This window comes from Triturus cristatus, chromosome 4_2 (genome assembly GCF_964204655.1).
Source record: "Triturus cristatus chromosome 4_2, aTriCri1.1, whole genome shotgun sequence".
Lineage (NCBI taxonomy): Eukaryota > Metazoa > Chordata > Amphibia > Caudata > Salamandridae > Triturus > Triturus cristatus.
Window position 1 is genome coordinate 645027440 of NC_140586.1, and position 15091 is coordinate 645042530.

A 15091-nucleotide genomic window follows, 5' to 3' on the forward strand; every position below is an offset into this window, starting at 1 on the left:
AAACAAATTTTTGTGCTCATTTCTGCAAACAAGCCACTTAGGCACTTAGGCACAAAGGCATTTATGAGTTTGTAGCAATCCTGTTGTACTCTTACACACTTTTGTTAATTGGTTCCAAGCATCTAAAATGGGAATGACATGGGAATACTCAACGAATAATTGTATTCAGTTTGTACATAAAGAAAGTACAGTGCCCTCTGTGCCTGTTAGTCGTTTCTGAGCTGGTTCACAAAGGCATGTAAGAGTATGTAAACGAACTACTGCAGTACTATTTCCTGTCATGAATGCTTAGTGAATTGGCCCCATTATGTGCATTGTGAAAGTGGAGGAGAGAGTTTTATATTTAATAAGAACTACATTGATTCCATGAGGCTTCAAAAGCAGATACTTGTATAATTTATTACTTCAGTGTTATTGCAATACACCTTTTTTAGTGATGGGGCCAGTATTATATCCCATTTGAAAATGTATTTTATTTGGGATAAAATGTACAATGTGGGGAGGAGATGTGGCTTAGCGGCCAGAATTGCGGACCTTGAAAGTGGGAACCAGGTTTGACTTCCAGTATTGGCGCAAAATCCTGTAATTCTGGGCAAATCACTTAATTTCCCTGTGCCTAGAAATCTAAAATAAAAATCTGATGCTCGTGGAAAGCGCTACAGTGCGCTTGGCCCGAGTTTGCGCTATATATTACTGCCTGAAAAAACATGTGTTCAAAATATGTTCATTACCTAACTGAATGTGAAGTCATGGACACATTCAACACTGCCTATGAACAATGTAAGTTGTTTTGGGGATACACAAGGAGTGGTGGATGTAATGTCCTTCAAGTAAAGTACTGCTCTCCCTACATCTTGCATTTAAAGCATTTGCCATTTTTAGGTTTGAGTCTATAGGCAACTTCCAGCTGTTGTCGAATACCTATTGTGGTCAATGCCAAAACTTATACGCTTTCTTATCAATCTCATTTGCTTCCCTCTTGTTTTATGGCTTGTCTTCCTCTTTTTAGAGTTGTCCCTCACCTAGTGCATAGATTCTTTGCCATCCTCTTGGTTGGATCTTGCACAGAGTCACATCAAGGAAGTACTTTTTTCCTTTGGCTTCCAGTACTCCATGGGAGAGCTTGTCTTCTCATGATCTCTCCCTGGGGCCGTATTACACTAAAGGCGCATTTACATTGTTTCAAAGGTTCACCCAGCGCAAACAATGAGAATGCACCGTATTATGATGAATGCGCTGCTCTAGGGCAGCCACAAACTCGAGCTGCCCCCAGGGCAGTGCATTCAGGTGAAAAATGGAGGGGCTGCTTTAAAGCTGCTCCTTGTTTTCACAACCCGCCTGCACTTTGAAGGGGCATTAGAGAGCGATTGCAGGCAGGTGCAATGAGTGACTGCACCCACCTGCAAGGGGATGTCGGGAGGGCCCTTTACCCCCCTGCAGAGGGCTGTCATCAGGGGGCACACTGACAGTGCACCACCTTTTAGATAGCCCATTGTCAGTGCACCTCCTGAAAGCTTTGTCTCCTTGCCCGTATCTGTAATACATCGCAGGCACAGAGGCAAAGGGATTCCCTCATTTGCATGGGGCACACCACCATGCAAATGACTGAATGCACCCTGAAGATAGCGCTGGTGCATTGTATGCACCAGCTCTATCGGTATTGCAGAATGGGCCACAGGAGCGTCTGCGGCCCCTTCTATAATACCAAAGTACCCCCGGGGCGCGCAAACCAGGCGCAAACGCCCGTTGCTCCCCTGGGGCACTTGTATAATACAGCACCTGGTGTCCTGCTTCCCCCTCATATCCCCATGCAACTGATTGCATCATCATAGTGCATGGCGAAGCTTGCTCCAGCAATCATGCGCGTGTATATATCATCATGCTTTTTAGGTCTCGCCTGATCCAGGGCGCATGCGCTGCTCTGCAAGGCTTCTAGTAAGGACTTTCAACTCGGAGCGTGTGCTTTTTTTGTTGCTAACACGCTATTGGCCTTTGCGTGCGTCTTTCCAAGAAAGACAGCACGCAATCGGCTAAAGGTGGGTGCATGTCCTGCCTGCTCTCTCCCCTGGCCTACGAAGCTCAGGAGCGAGCAGCATCGCGGCCGGATGCCAGCTGCATACTTCGCATTCCTTGCAGTGCGCGTGCACCGCGCTTCAAGGAAAACTTGTCTCGCGCTGTCAGATGCAATGATGTCATAGTCACACCAATGAGCGGAGCACTGAGTTACGGCGCAATATGCTTAAAAAATGGGTCTCTTGTTAGGTTTCATTTTATCGACCTCAGGCAAATGAAATCCTGGTTTGGCCCTCCTGGCATTTGCGCACACATCCCACAGGTTGCACACATTTCTTCTCTGCAGCAAACACATTAATCCACTGTTATGTTAGCTTCCCATACAGACATAATAAATGCAAAAATTAGTTTAAAAGAGCTAGAAAGTGGTGGCAAATAATAAGAAACAGAGGAGGCCATTTTAGGGATTTGAGGCGTTGCTTGTGAGCTGGACATGGGAGCGCAGTGGACTGCATCGGTGAGGGAGGCGAGCGTAAACCAGGCGAGTCAGTTATCAGCAGGAAATCCATAAACCAAGCTGATGAGAAGTGTCAGAAAGAATTTAGACATTGATCTATTTTACTTGAGATGTGGGAGGGAGGGGCAGTGCATGGGAGCGGGTGCGGTAGCCGTGTTAGGAGCACTTTGCTGCCACTGCAGCAGAGTGTGTATCAGCCGTCAACCTGCATTATGGTGACCCGCAGGGAGCAGCAAAAGTTTGTTTTAATTTATTTCTCCCTGCAACCCCACTTTTGGAGCTCGTGGTATAGTACCGTGGGTTAATGTGCCTGCTGCACAGAGCGATTCAAATCAGCCCGGGCACATTCAATCCTGCTGAGGAATATGAAATGATGCAGTACATTCAAGTGCATAATGTTGGTTCAGGCTGTTTTTAGGCTGAGGTTGAGGCAGAGCAATTTGTAGATGACCTTATGTATCTGATGGTCCGGCTTACAGTGGTGTCTGTTAAGACTACGATCAGAGTCCGTGTTGCGCAATGGTCTGGCGATGTTGGTTTGGGTCACGTAATGTTAACGTAAGCTAGGATTGGCTGATGATGGTGACTGATGCTTGGTGAGGTTATCTTGATGTTCTATGTTGATATGCACCAGAATGAGTCACTGTGTGCCAAGGGTGAGTTGTTTTCAATCACTATTCTTCGGATTTCCTCAGCAGCCCTGGAAACCTGGTGACTTGAACAGGATTTTATTTATTAAGGATTAATTTAACCTGCGCGATCATGGGTTGTGCCCTCAGATGTGTCACGGGCCTTCATCGCAATTGCTGCCCCATGAATGAGTCCCAAATCTGCCAACCATGCCATGGAAGGCAGCTTCGCAACGCAAAGTTGTTATTGATGCCGATCTAGAGGTCCTACTCTTTAATTTGGCAATAGTGCTGTATGAGTGTGCAAGGAATCACTGACAAGGATGGAACGCAAAGTGGCTCCTCAAGCCTTCAAGGGGACCCCATTCAGCGAAGGGCCAAAAATATCTCTGAGATATGGGAGACTCTGCGGCCCCTCTCCACATTCTGCAGGGGGGCATCGTTTTGCATTACAACACTGGTTTACGGCACACCTGAGGTAAGTAGCCTAGATGGCAGGCCATTGAAAAGTTTGTTGTGTACGCCTAGTGGGTGTTTTGTTTTTGTTATGCTCCTACGATAGCCTTAACAAACCAACTTGTTTCATTTGTGAAGCAAAGGAATTTCTGTGTTAAATCCTTTAGATAACTTGCGTATGATGACGCCATTGGACGTCTGTAAAAGAATATTGTCCAGAACCTTATGTTTGACAGAGGCAGAATGGCCCAAATGGAAAGTGGGTCTTTCCCAACAAGCAGGTGCCTGTAAAGTTCAAGCAGGGTTGGGGTAGAGCCAGACCTATGAGGGGACTGGTTCTGGGCCTGGTAACACAATCTGGACCAATCACTGGGTTGTATTTTATCATTCCAAGGTTCATACCAAAATCATATGCAGAAGTGAGTCAGTCTGAACTGTGCTGAGATCCTAACCAAACGTTGGTGAGCTTTCCCTAGTTAAATCTTAAAATTGTTATGTGAGAGCACACTAAGAAATATAACAAGCATTGGCATAGCCAATAGGCCTCGATTTTGAGACCTTATAAGTATTTAGTTATGCTGTACAAAATCCTTGGTGCAACAACATCAACTGTTGCATGGCTAAACACTTATAAGGTCCCAAAGGCGAGACCTATTGGCTATGCCAATGCTTTTTTTGTGATGCTCTTCAGGACTTGAAATAATATTGTGTTTTCTGTTTGCTGATGCTCCAAAGTGTTGCAGACTCCTTGCTTGTGTTCTGGACTTGGTCACTTCAGAGCCACATACACTACCTCCCTGACTACCTTTCAGGTTCAGTAGAGGAACAATTTGCTGGACACTCTTAAGAAGGAGCCCCCTGGACGTCTGTGGACTAGTCCTGTAGTGGGCACCTAGGAGTCAGTACTATAGGCTCTTGCAGGGCACACAGACATTCTACAAGTGGTTGAAGTGCAGGGAGTGTGAAAGCGCAGAAAGGGAGTTGTATGTCATGGAGAGTCTTTTTAAATTTTTTTTATTGTTATTGAACTCCATCAAGAATACACAAATTCATCCAAATAACACCATACAAATATCCACCCCACAAAAATAACCTTTCACAATAGCCATATCGATTAAAAAAAGTAAATTGAAAACAGGTTACATAGTCAAAGGCAAATACAATAACCTTGGATTAGACGAAACATTAGAGATTAGGTACAGTATTCTTTCACCAATAACTAGATAATCACTAAAGTGCCATAACACAATAAAATATAAGTTCGAGTAAAGCAGAAAGTTTTGCCAATATAGTGCAAAAAAGTGCAAATGAGTATACAAATATGTCAACCCATACAACATTAGTTAACATTTCTGAAAATTTAGAACAACCTTTAAAGAGCTTTTTTTTATGCAGTCGAAATGGGCTACCAAGACCTTTTCAAACTTCTTAATCCCACCAATTGGTAATGCATACAAGCGCTCACTATTCCTAACCTGCTTCATTTTCCAAACCCATTCGCCTTTTTTAGGTACCAGGTCTGATCGCCATCTCTGAAGCAAAAGGGACCTGGCGACCGCCATTGTGATATATAATAGTTTAACCAAGTTATCAGAGAGAAATAAAGAAGGGTCATAGCCAAGAACTTTCAGCCAATTATTGGAGTCTATTATGATGAAACATTAAGCCTCCAGATGAAAGAAAATCTCATTCGAGAACCTCTGAATTAAAGGGCACTGTGATATAATATGCGCCCAATTGGCAATCGGATGATTGAAGCAGCGAAAACACTGACTGGTTTGGCTAAGGTAAACCTTAGTTAAGAAATGTGGGGTTCTATATAGAAGCCATTTGTTGAAAAATAGCCTCTGGCGCCAATTAGCTCCCCTTAATGTTGTAAAATTAAGTTTATTTAATTCGGACCACATACTCGCTGTAGCCTCCAAACCTTTTGTTTTTCCAATTTTGTTATTGCTTTCTCAGAGAGAGCAAACCTGTGATAGGGACTAAAAAAAAAATCCACTCCTCTGGTTTCCGGACTGTAATTTCTTCAAAAGGAGCATCTGCCAGATTTTTACGTTCGATAATCTGTAACAGATGCAGATTGATAAGAATATTAAATGACCCGAGAAGAAGGAAATCATTCAGAATTAGGTCGTACAATTTGGAAATGTTCAGCCACCTATTGATCCGTATCAAATCTGAGATCTTCCGGAAGCCTGCCTTAGCCCATTTTTGAATAATTTCGGTTGAATCTCTAGCCCCAAATACCGAAGTGAGTTCGGATAGCGGGGTTGAAGAATATATGACTGGAGTTGTATATCTTCTATAAAAGTCCTGGCGTTTCTAAAAGAACTACAGCATACGCGTCATGGAGAGTCTTGATGTGCTGATGCCAGGAAGACCACAGGTCAGGAGATGACTAGGGTGGGACAGAGTGGCAGTCTGGGCTTCTATAGGCTGGCTACTGCTGAAGGAAAGAACGCAGGAGCGGCAAAAGCTGTAGAAAGGCATAAGGAAACCTCACCCACAATTCTTGATGTATGGAGTCTCCAGAAACATACATCTAGTGCCTGGAGCATGAAACTATGTACACAAAGCAGATGACCCCGTTAAAATTAGCCAAAGAGACCGAAGATATTTCCAAAAGGTCTATCTGCTCATGTGTAGCATGAACATGACTACGGTGTGTATCCTGATGCTGGTGAGGCTGCTTATGAAGCTTAGATCACAAAATACCCTGTAGGAAGGAACCAGTAGGATCAATTTGTATTCCCCAGGACCTCAAAACACGTTGGGTCCCCCCAGCGGACAAGACATGATATATGTTTTAGAGATTGGAAGAATGAGTGTTGACCTGTATAGACCATGGGGACAGAAGAGGATTACCTGTGTTACTTAGGGGAGCACCTGGACTAGTGAGATATAGCTGTGCGATGAAGGCACCCCTCCTCCCCTCCAGAAAAACAATCCCCAGCACTCCCTCTCTCTTCTGCGCCTGTCAGGATGAGAGCAGATAAGCTGGGTGAGAAAGACAGCCAGCTTACCATCCAGCATGCAGGAGCCTGTGTTGAGCAGGCAGGGATTTGGGGTGGCTGTGACAATCCTAGTAGGTGGGAATACTTGCACAAGTGTCCAAAAGGCCAAGGGCACACACTAGCATCCATTGGCCACCTGACTGCAAAAAATGAAAAGAAAGAGAAAAGAGTTCTCTTCCTCTGTAGCTGCAATGCACCCGAAAGATTCACCCCACGTGTTGGAGCACTTCATATGTTCCAGGGCTTTGCAACTGTATCCACCTTAAGAGAGTGCAGGGTACCCTCAAAGTGTTTGGTGCTTCTGAGGGGCCATTCAGAAAGAGAGTAAGTGCCCCCAGCCCTCTTGCACAGGGAGAAATATGCTGCTCTAAGTGTCCTAGGATGGAGAATTATAATGCAGGGAGTATTTGGGCTCTTCGTCTATTATTTTCTGGGCAGAGCTTGAATATTGCCCTGGGAGTGATGGTTTTTGTTGGCACCGAGAGGTTGTTTTTCAGCCTAGTGTAAAGTATGACGTTTTCTTTTTTGTGAATAAAATGTTGTGTTCAAGCCCATAAGTCTGCATTTTTCCACAGTAAAGTGTTGATGTTGTTGTGGTAAAACTAATACGCTTTCAATATAACATGCTATGTGTATTACCAAAGGCTGTAGGTTTGATTTCTTCCCTTTGAAAAGGCTAATAATAGTTATTTCCACCTGTCATTTTGTAACTATTTGTCATTATGTATTTGCTATTCAGTTTTGTGTGCATTATTTTCCTTTTTTTTAAAAAAGCACAGGCTGGACAATGATTTATTGAATGCTATTTGATGCATTTAGAGTTATGAGTTTCTGGCCCACAGCACCTCACTCAGTAAGCCTTAAACGGGTCTGCCTAAGGCAAGCATCAAGTGCTAAAAGGGTGACTTGGGCCCAAGTTGTAGGATCCGCTTTACAGAAGCTCCAGGACACCAGAGGTGAAAGATTCCAGTCGACACAGTTGTTGCCCATTAACTTGTGTCCTCTGACATCCGAAACCAGACTTCTTACAGCTATCAGAACTGTTTTCTGTGTGGAGAAACAAGTGTATGGAGTGATTATGCCCATGTTGTTCCTTGTATAAATCATCATTAAACATCCAGAGTTACATCTAAGCAATATGAAACCAATGCTACTGTTAAAATCATCTAATTCTAAACACTTAAACGCCACATACACATGATTGTAAATGTTGACGCCACATAAGCGCGTCTACCGGGAATTGATTTGTAGCCAAAAGATTTTGGAGAACGAACTCTTTTTTCAGGGAGACATCAGTACACCCTGAATAGTGCCCACAATATACTTGAGTGTTTAGAATTAGATGGTTTTAACAACAGTGATATTTTTGATATTGCTTAGATGTACCTGTGGGTGTTTAGTGATGACTGAGAAGCCCTGAAGAAGTCAGTAATGATGAAACATGTATTGTGTTGGAAAAATAAAGAAAAACCTTATGACTCTACAGAAAACATGATGTTTCTTTTGGATGGCTGAAGAGGAGTGCTTGAGGGTCCATCGTTGAACTATTGTAGATTTTTAGCACCCTCCTGAATTTGAGAAAGCAATTTTCCAGACTAAGACTCAATGGTAGAGAATGCCACAGGAATACACAAACACTTTAAAATGGTAGTCAGGTGAACAGACAGTTTGATCTTTGATCTTTGTGGCTCAGTCAAAGCATTTGAAATTCACTCTTTTTCTTTTATGGAAATCCTCTGGATGGACTCTTGAGTAGTTGTGATATGGTTGTGATATTTGAAGCCAAACAGGACATGAGGTCGATGGTTTTGGACTCTTGCAATTGTAATTAATAGCGTGGATAAGGTTTGCTGTTGTGGTAAATAAGGTGAGTCAGTGAGGATTAGTCTTTTTTCCAGTGGATGAGTGGTTAAGCACCCCTTAGTGGATGCAAGTGTGCAGGTGACACACAGGCCAATTTAGAGTTTGGCGTATGGGGTTTTACTGCTTCAGGGCAATGGAGTAAACTACTCCATCGCCCTAACAGAGTTCTCCAACTGCCAAATTCTGAAATGTACGCTGGCTCAGCAGACATTTCTAGCATTTGAAGGAACTGACATCCCAACAGTTCCTGGCAATGCATTGTAAGTTTGCCTGACAGCTCTGTCAATAGACGTACATTGTTTTTTTAAAATTCGAAAACAAGATTCCAAAATGGGATTTTGTTTTGGAAAATAAAAAAAAACAATCCCCCCTCGCTGTGGGAGATTTCTCCCATGACGGGGGAGGCATTTTGCAATTTTCACTGCCAATTACTGCCAGTTTTTACCTGATGGTGATGGACAGTGAAAACTGGCCATGTGTTTGTCCACTCTAAATCGGGTAGGTGGACTTATGACCAAACCTCCGACAGTCCTTACTCTGTCGGGCCATTGGAGGCTTATGTTAGCAGCAGAGACGGAGTATTCTCCGCCTTCCACTTAATGAAGGCCCACCCATTTTTAGAGGGTACTCTGTGGCTGTTGTGATGGAGTACCCTTTCTGCCAAACTCCAAATCGACTCTATTTATCAAACTGCACATGAAGGTTGCAAGATCATTCCACTGGGTGTTCAGGAAATCCTAAAGGGTTATAGATAAAACAGAGCCTATGAGCTCCCCATATTTGATTTTTGAGATTTTCAGACTAATGGACCTGGCTTGACTCAGTGGATATGGTTTTGAATGCAGGGGGTAAATCACAACAATGTGTTCCCTTAACACTGTTGAGTACGCTAGACTGTTGAAGAGCATCTGATAATCAATGGTGTCAAGTGTGGCCAAGAAATCTAATAAAATGGTGGGGGCTTATTTACAAGCCCTTTGTGCCACCTGAACGTCTCTCTTTGTTATGTTCCGGTGGAGCATAGGCTTAGCCATATCTGCAAGGCCAGGTAAAGCCACCCTGTATGGCTTTTCATTGCCTTGTAGATATGGAGTGAGGTTACGCAGCGCAAGTCTCTGGTTGTCTCAGTCTGCGATGGGGAGGTATGCCATGGTTATTACAGTGGGTGTTCGCCGGTAACATCCATGGCGTTTGACACATTCCCAGATTTACAAGAATCTATAAACCTGGGAATGCATCACAATTGTATGCCTTTCCAGGGGAGGCACAACGAGGAGAAATATATTTATTTCTCCACGTTTTTTCCCTCTTTTCTGTGTGCTGCAGAGGTAAAAGCCTCCATGGATTCTTTTTGTGCTGGAAGATGTCCCTTCCGGCACAGAAACAATGCTATATGCGGCACTGGCATCCTTGCACCATGGGGTGGAGGCGCCTGCGTCGGCGCTAGGCAGTCCATTGTACATCAGAGCAGGAGGAGAAGACAGAAATATGCCATATCTTGTAGATACAGTGCATTTCTGCCCTCTCCCAGTGGCGCAGGTCACTTGCCCTATGCCAAGGGGCTTGTAATTAAAACCTGTGATATTTAATTACAGAGTCCTGACTGACAGGCACTAAGAAACCATTATAACCCAGGTGTGATGAAAGTTAACAGGTGAAATGTTAAAGAGCCTTTACAACACAGACTGAAAGGGAGATACATTTGTATTTCGAAATATTATCCAGGTCCACAGAGGATTTCTGTATGCAAGAGGTAGTGATGGATTGTTTGACGGCTTGAGGGTAAGAAAATAGATCCACATCCAGGGGATGGGATAATTAACCTAGTGGTGAGTGGTAACAGTGCTGTAAGACATAAATTAACCATTTTAGTTTTGAGGACATGTCATGGTGGGGGGGAGGTTTCGAAAGACATCAAGATTTGACTTTGCAGCTTCAGTTCTGGGTGTGAGCTCACAGAAGGTGTTAGAACAGAGAGGTGAACCTGGTTGCTCCATTCATTTTGGCATTACAAAAGGGGTTGTATTGTGCCCTCTGTAATATTAAAAGAGACATGTATTGGCACGTACAAGCAGAGGTATCCCCTACTGCTGAACATTAATTATCACAGGTCATTACAGAGTATGTGGAGGTTCCAGGTGTCTTCCTTGGGGGTGATGGTTAGGAGCACACTAGGAGTGGTATAGAACGTGCGCTTTATGGTGAAGACCGTTGGCGGGATGTTCCACTCGACCCCCTGGGCACATTCTGGGCATATACACCAGCTCACACATGCTGCAGTAGTCAGGTAGTCTGTGCTGTGTGTTCATACACCTGGGCTATGTGTTATTGACTGTACACGTTTCTGGTTTTGTGGGGATAGCAGTCTGAGGGCCCTTGAGAAACGAAAAGGAGCCCACCTGCCATACACTGCGGAAGTCGTCCAGTCCTTACCTTACTGAAGGAAGAGAACACTGCTAAAACGTTTTCAAAGGCCCAGTTCTTAATGATGGCCAAAGTGCAATCCTCATTTGCAACCAAAATAATGTTTAAGAGAAAACTCAGTCTAACTAGCATCACATGTGTAATTTAACATTGTTCAAAACTTAGGCCAAGCTATTAGACCATTTTTTTTTTTTTTTGTTGTCTGCTCTTCACATCGCACCCTATTTTTCAGAAGTTGTCATTGCAGGTCACGTGTGCAGCAAAAGTAATTCTCGCATGCCTTATCAATCTAATAGGCCAGGCCACATTATGTACATGTGAAAAATGCTAGTAAACAGAGCCCTTCATATTGACCTTTTCAATGGATGGGTGATGAAATTACCTGCCAGATGTTTCCAGACATGTTCCCAGAGTGCTTCACCTCGTACTGAAGCTCATACGGTATTGGTTCGGGGTGTGACCAGCACAGTTGTAATTCTCCTTCCTCTGTTATTTTCATTTGCAGGTTTAATGGAGGATTGGGTTTCACTACAAAACAACACACATATATTGTAATTTCTCGTTTAATTGCTGTTTATAATTCACATGTATTTGTGTTTATTGTATGTCAATTATTTAATCTTTGTGAAAATAGTTGAACAAATGCAATATTTATCCAGGGTGCAATGCAGCTTTGCCTGATCACAACTGGTCCAGTACTCAGATTAGATTTTTCAGAAGTGGAAATGTTGGGCCTGACTATACATGCATGAAAATTCGTCTGGTGGAAATCACAAGAGGATCAGGCAGGGGCTGTTGGTTAAAGTGCAGGCGAACCTGTGCCTGACCCCGCTCCAACTTCACGGGGCATTAATGGCTCCCTACTAACTGGCTCTATCCTATCATGCTTACTGACACGCTATCCATCCTCCGCACTGCCCCGGCTCTCAAGTTGGTGGTAAATGAGAACAGAAACCAACATTTAATTGGGATAATGTCCATGTGTAGTTTGACACAGACAATCTGGCTGCATGGTTATTCCCCAATCTGCGGGGATTAACTCTTAACTGCACTGCATGCAGGATGATCCCAGTTCATACTGGTGCCCACAGTGTGTAAAACCATTGTCAAATAGTCTGTTTGTCAACAGGATCATCCAAGTGGTTCAAACAATCGAGTCCGTCTCTAATCGCAAGGAGTATTTTCCAGAATGGCTCATTTTAAACCCCGTAAGTACAGCAAACACTTTAATACTCCATACCCCTTATGGAATTACATACTTCACCCTTTGATTTCCATTACACCTCAACATGGATAGCCAGACCAATTCTGCATCATTTGAAGTTGGTAAAGGATAGCGAGCTGGTTGATTCCTGAGAAGGCTCGGAATCGTTCTCGCCCTCCTCACCTCTAGTATGTGACAGACACTCTTGATTTCTTGTGGTATGGCGACTCGAAAGAGCGACTGGTCCCAGGAAGAAGTATGCTTACTTGACACTCAGCAGTCCTACTGGTTTTCATCATTGAGGGTAGTTCACTTTAGTGGTAATACCCAGGACAAACAGTATATTTGCAAATAGCCGTACAGTATATGTTCTTCAAACAGTTAGCGTGCTGTGTAGATCGACCACAGTACCTCTTTGTTGTTAGAAATGGAGGTCTCTAGTTGCCAGAGGTAGGTACCTTTGTCCAAATACGGACATTTGCTTCTAGTCAGGGTAAAGGGGATGCACACTTTAGATAACGCCTGCTCACCTTCTTGGGTAGCATGGCATGAGCAGACAGACTTATCCCAAAGGCAATGTGTAAAGTATTTGAACTCAAAACACACAGTAATACAGTGATAACACCACAAATGAACACCACACCAGTTTTGAAAAATAAGGTATCTTTATCTAAACTTAACAAGACCAAAATGACAAAAATCCAACATACATGTAACAGAATATGACTTTAAAAAGCTTTCAAGCAACTGTGTCCATAGAAAACTATGGATGCGTGGTTTCTCACAAAGTACCTGTAGATGTGTCAAAATTCACAAGGCCAAACGGCCGCAGAGATGGGAAGCGTTGAGAAACAAAGAGATGCAGCAGTTCCTGAGACCATGAGAAGGTGATGCGACAGTTCTGCTGTGCGCAGGAAAAGGGATACGTCGAATCCGGTCTGTAGGGGGAAGTGATCCATTGACTCCAAGATGATTCTGGTCCTCGGGTGAGGCATTGAGAAAACTTGCAGCACAGGTACGATGCAGCGGTGTCAAGCGGCGCTGCATCGGTTTCTTCAGCTGCGATTCCAGGCGCTGCGTCAGTTCGGCAGCAGCATGGCGACACGTGGAGATTTCTTCTAGCACAGCGGTGCTGCGTTGGAAAAACCGCTGCAAGAAGAGCAATGCGTCCGTTTCTTCAGTTCTTTGGGTTTCTCCCAGCTACCAACAGAAGGAACAACCTCCAGAGGCCCACAATTGGAACAGACACCTCCTGGCAGGTCAGAACTCTCAGCAGCAGAAATTAGGGGAGCTGGGGGTGAAGTCTTTGTGTCCCTGACACTTCAGAACAGGAGGCCAGCACACTTTTGCCCTTGGAGATCTTCTTCAAGCAGGTTCACAGCAAAGTTCTAGTCTTTTTCCTTTCCTTGGCAGAAACAGCGACTGCAGGCCAATCCCACGCAGCACACAGCAAAGGGCCAGTATTTCCCCCTCACAACTCTTCAGCTCTTCTCCTTGGCAAAGGTTTCCTTTGAGTACAGAAGTGAACTAAAGTTTTGGGGTTTAAGGTTTACTACGTATATCCCATGTTGTCTTTGTTCTCCTTGTACAAGAGTCTCTGAGCCCAGTCCAAACCAGTTCTGTCCTCAATGGTGCAGTAAGACCACAGGGGGTGGAGACAGCATTGTGCAAGGGAGACAGACCCTATCCAGGTGCAAGAAAATCTCCTCCCACTACTATAAATGCAGCCAAGCCCCATTCAGCTCAGCTCAGCTCTTAGTCATCCATGAGGGACAGGCACACCTCAACCCCCCGTTCTGCATTGGCTTTCTACAGTGAATGCACATCCCCTGCCCCTGTCACTCCAAAACCAGACAGTCAATACACACACAGGCAGAGGCAGACAGAATGTTTAAACAAGAAAATGCTGACTTTCTAAAAGTGGCATTTTCAAACACACAATTTAAAAAGCATCTTTACTAAAAGATGTGTTATTAAATTCTGAGTTCAGAGAGCCTAAACTTTATTACTCCATCTTGTCCCAATTAGAAGTTTACTTGTAAGATGTTACAAAGCATTTCCAATTCTATCCTATGGGGTAAGAGAGCCTTTCAATAGTGAAAAACGAAATTGGCAGTATTTCACTATCAGGACATCACACACACCAGTACATGTCCTACCTTTCACGTACACTGCACCCTGCCCAGGGGGGTACGTTGGGCCTACCATAAGGGTTCCCCCACATGTATGAAAAGGAAAGGTTTGGGCCTGGCAAGTGGGTGCACTTGCCAAGTCGACATGGCAGTTACCAAACTGCGCACAGACACTGCAGTGGCAGGTCTGAGATACCTTTTTAGGGCTACTCATGTGGGTGGCACAATCAGTGCTGCAGGCCCACTAGTAGCATTTGATTTACAAGCACTGGCACACTCAGTGCACTTTACTAGGGGCTTACCAGTAAATCTAATATGCCAATCATGGATAAGCAATCATAATACCAATTTATACAGAAAGCATGTGCACTTTAGCACTGATTATCACTGGTAAAGTGCCCAGAGTCCTATAGCCAACAACAACAGGTCAGGAAAAAATAGGAGGAAGAAGCCAAATGATTGGGGATAACCCTGCAAAAAGGATCAAGTCCAAAATTCTTTCACACTATTTCACTGAGTGGCGTTGTGAACCCCCCTACCGCTTTTGCAGCGGAAGGGGGGTGGTGTTGACACTCACAGTTATTTATGGGCCTTTCCTGTCTGCAGCTCTGCAGACAAAAGCTCTGAAAAATACTGTACACAGATAACATAGGTCAAGAAAGAAAAGTTAATTACAACAAAGAAATGATGAGGAAAAAAGGGAAATAAAGAGAGCGCGAGGGAGAGAGAGGGCTGGAAGGAAGAGTGAAATGAAGAACATATGAAAATAAGGAAGAAACTGTGACAAGAAGCAAGGGTCAAAAGGATGAAATGATGGCTGCAATAGCGAAGGCACT

General features: G+C 44.0%; 1 protein-coding gene across 1 annotated transcript in view; it reads right to left on the reverse strand.

Annotated features, from left to right (window-relative positions):
* Positions 1–15091, reverse strand: part of LEPR (leptin receptor) — a 943611-nt gene that overhangs the window by 436079 nt on the left and 492441 nt on the right. The window contains exon 6 of the mRNA XM_085602358.1: positions 11302–11447. Within this exon, the coding sequence (XP_085458484.1) occupies positions 11302–11447 (146 nt within the window). The remainder of the gene's footprint in view (positions 1–11301; positions 11448–15091) is intronic.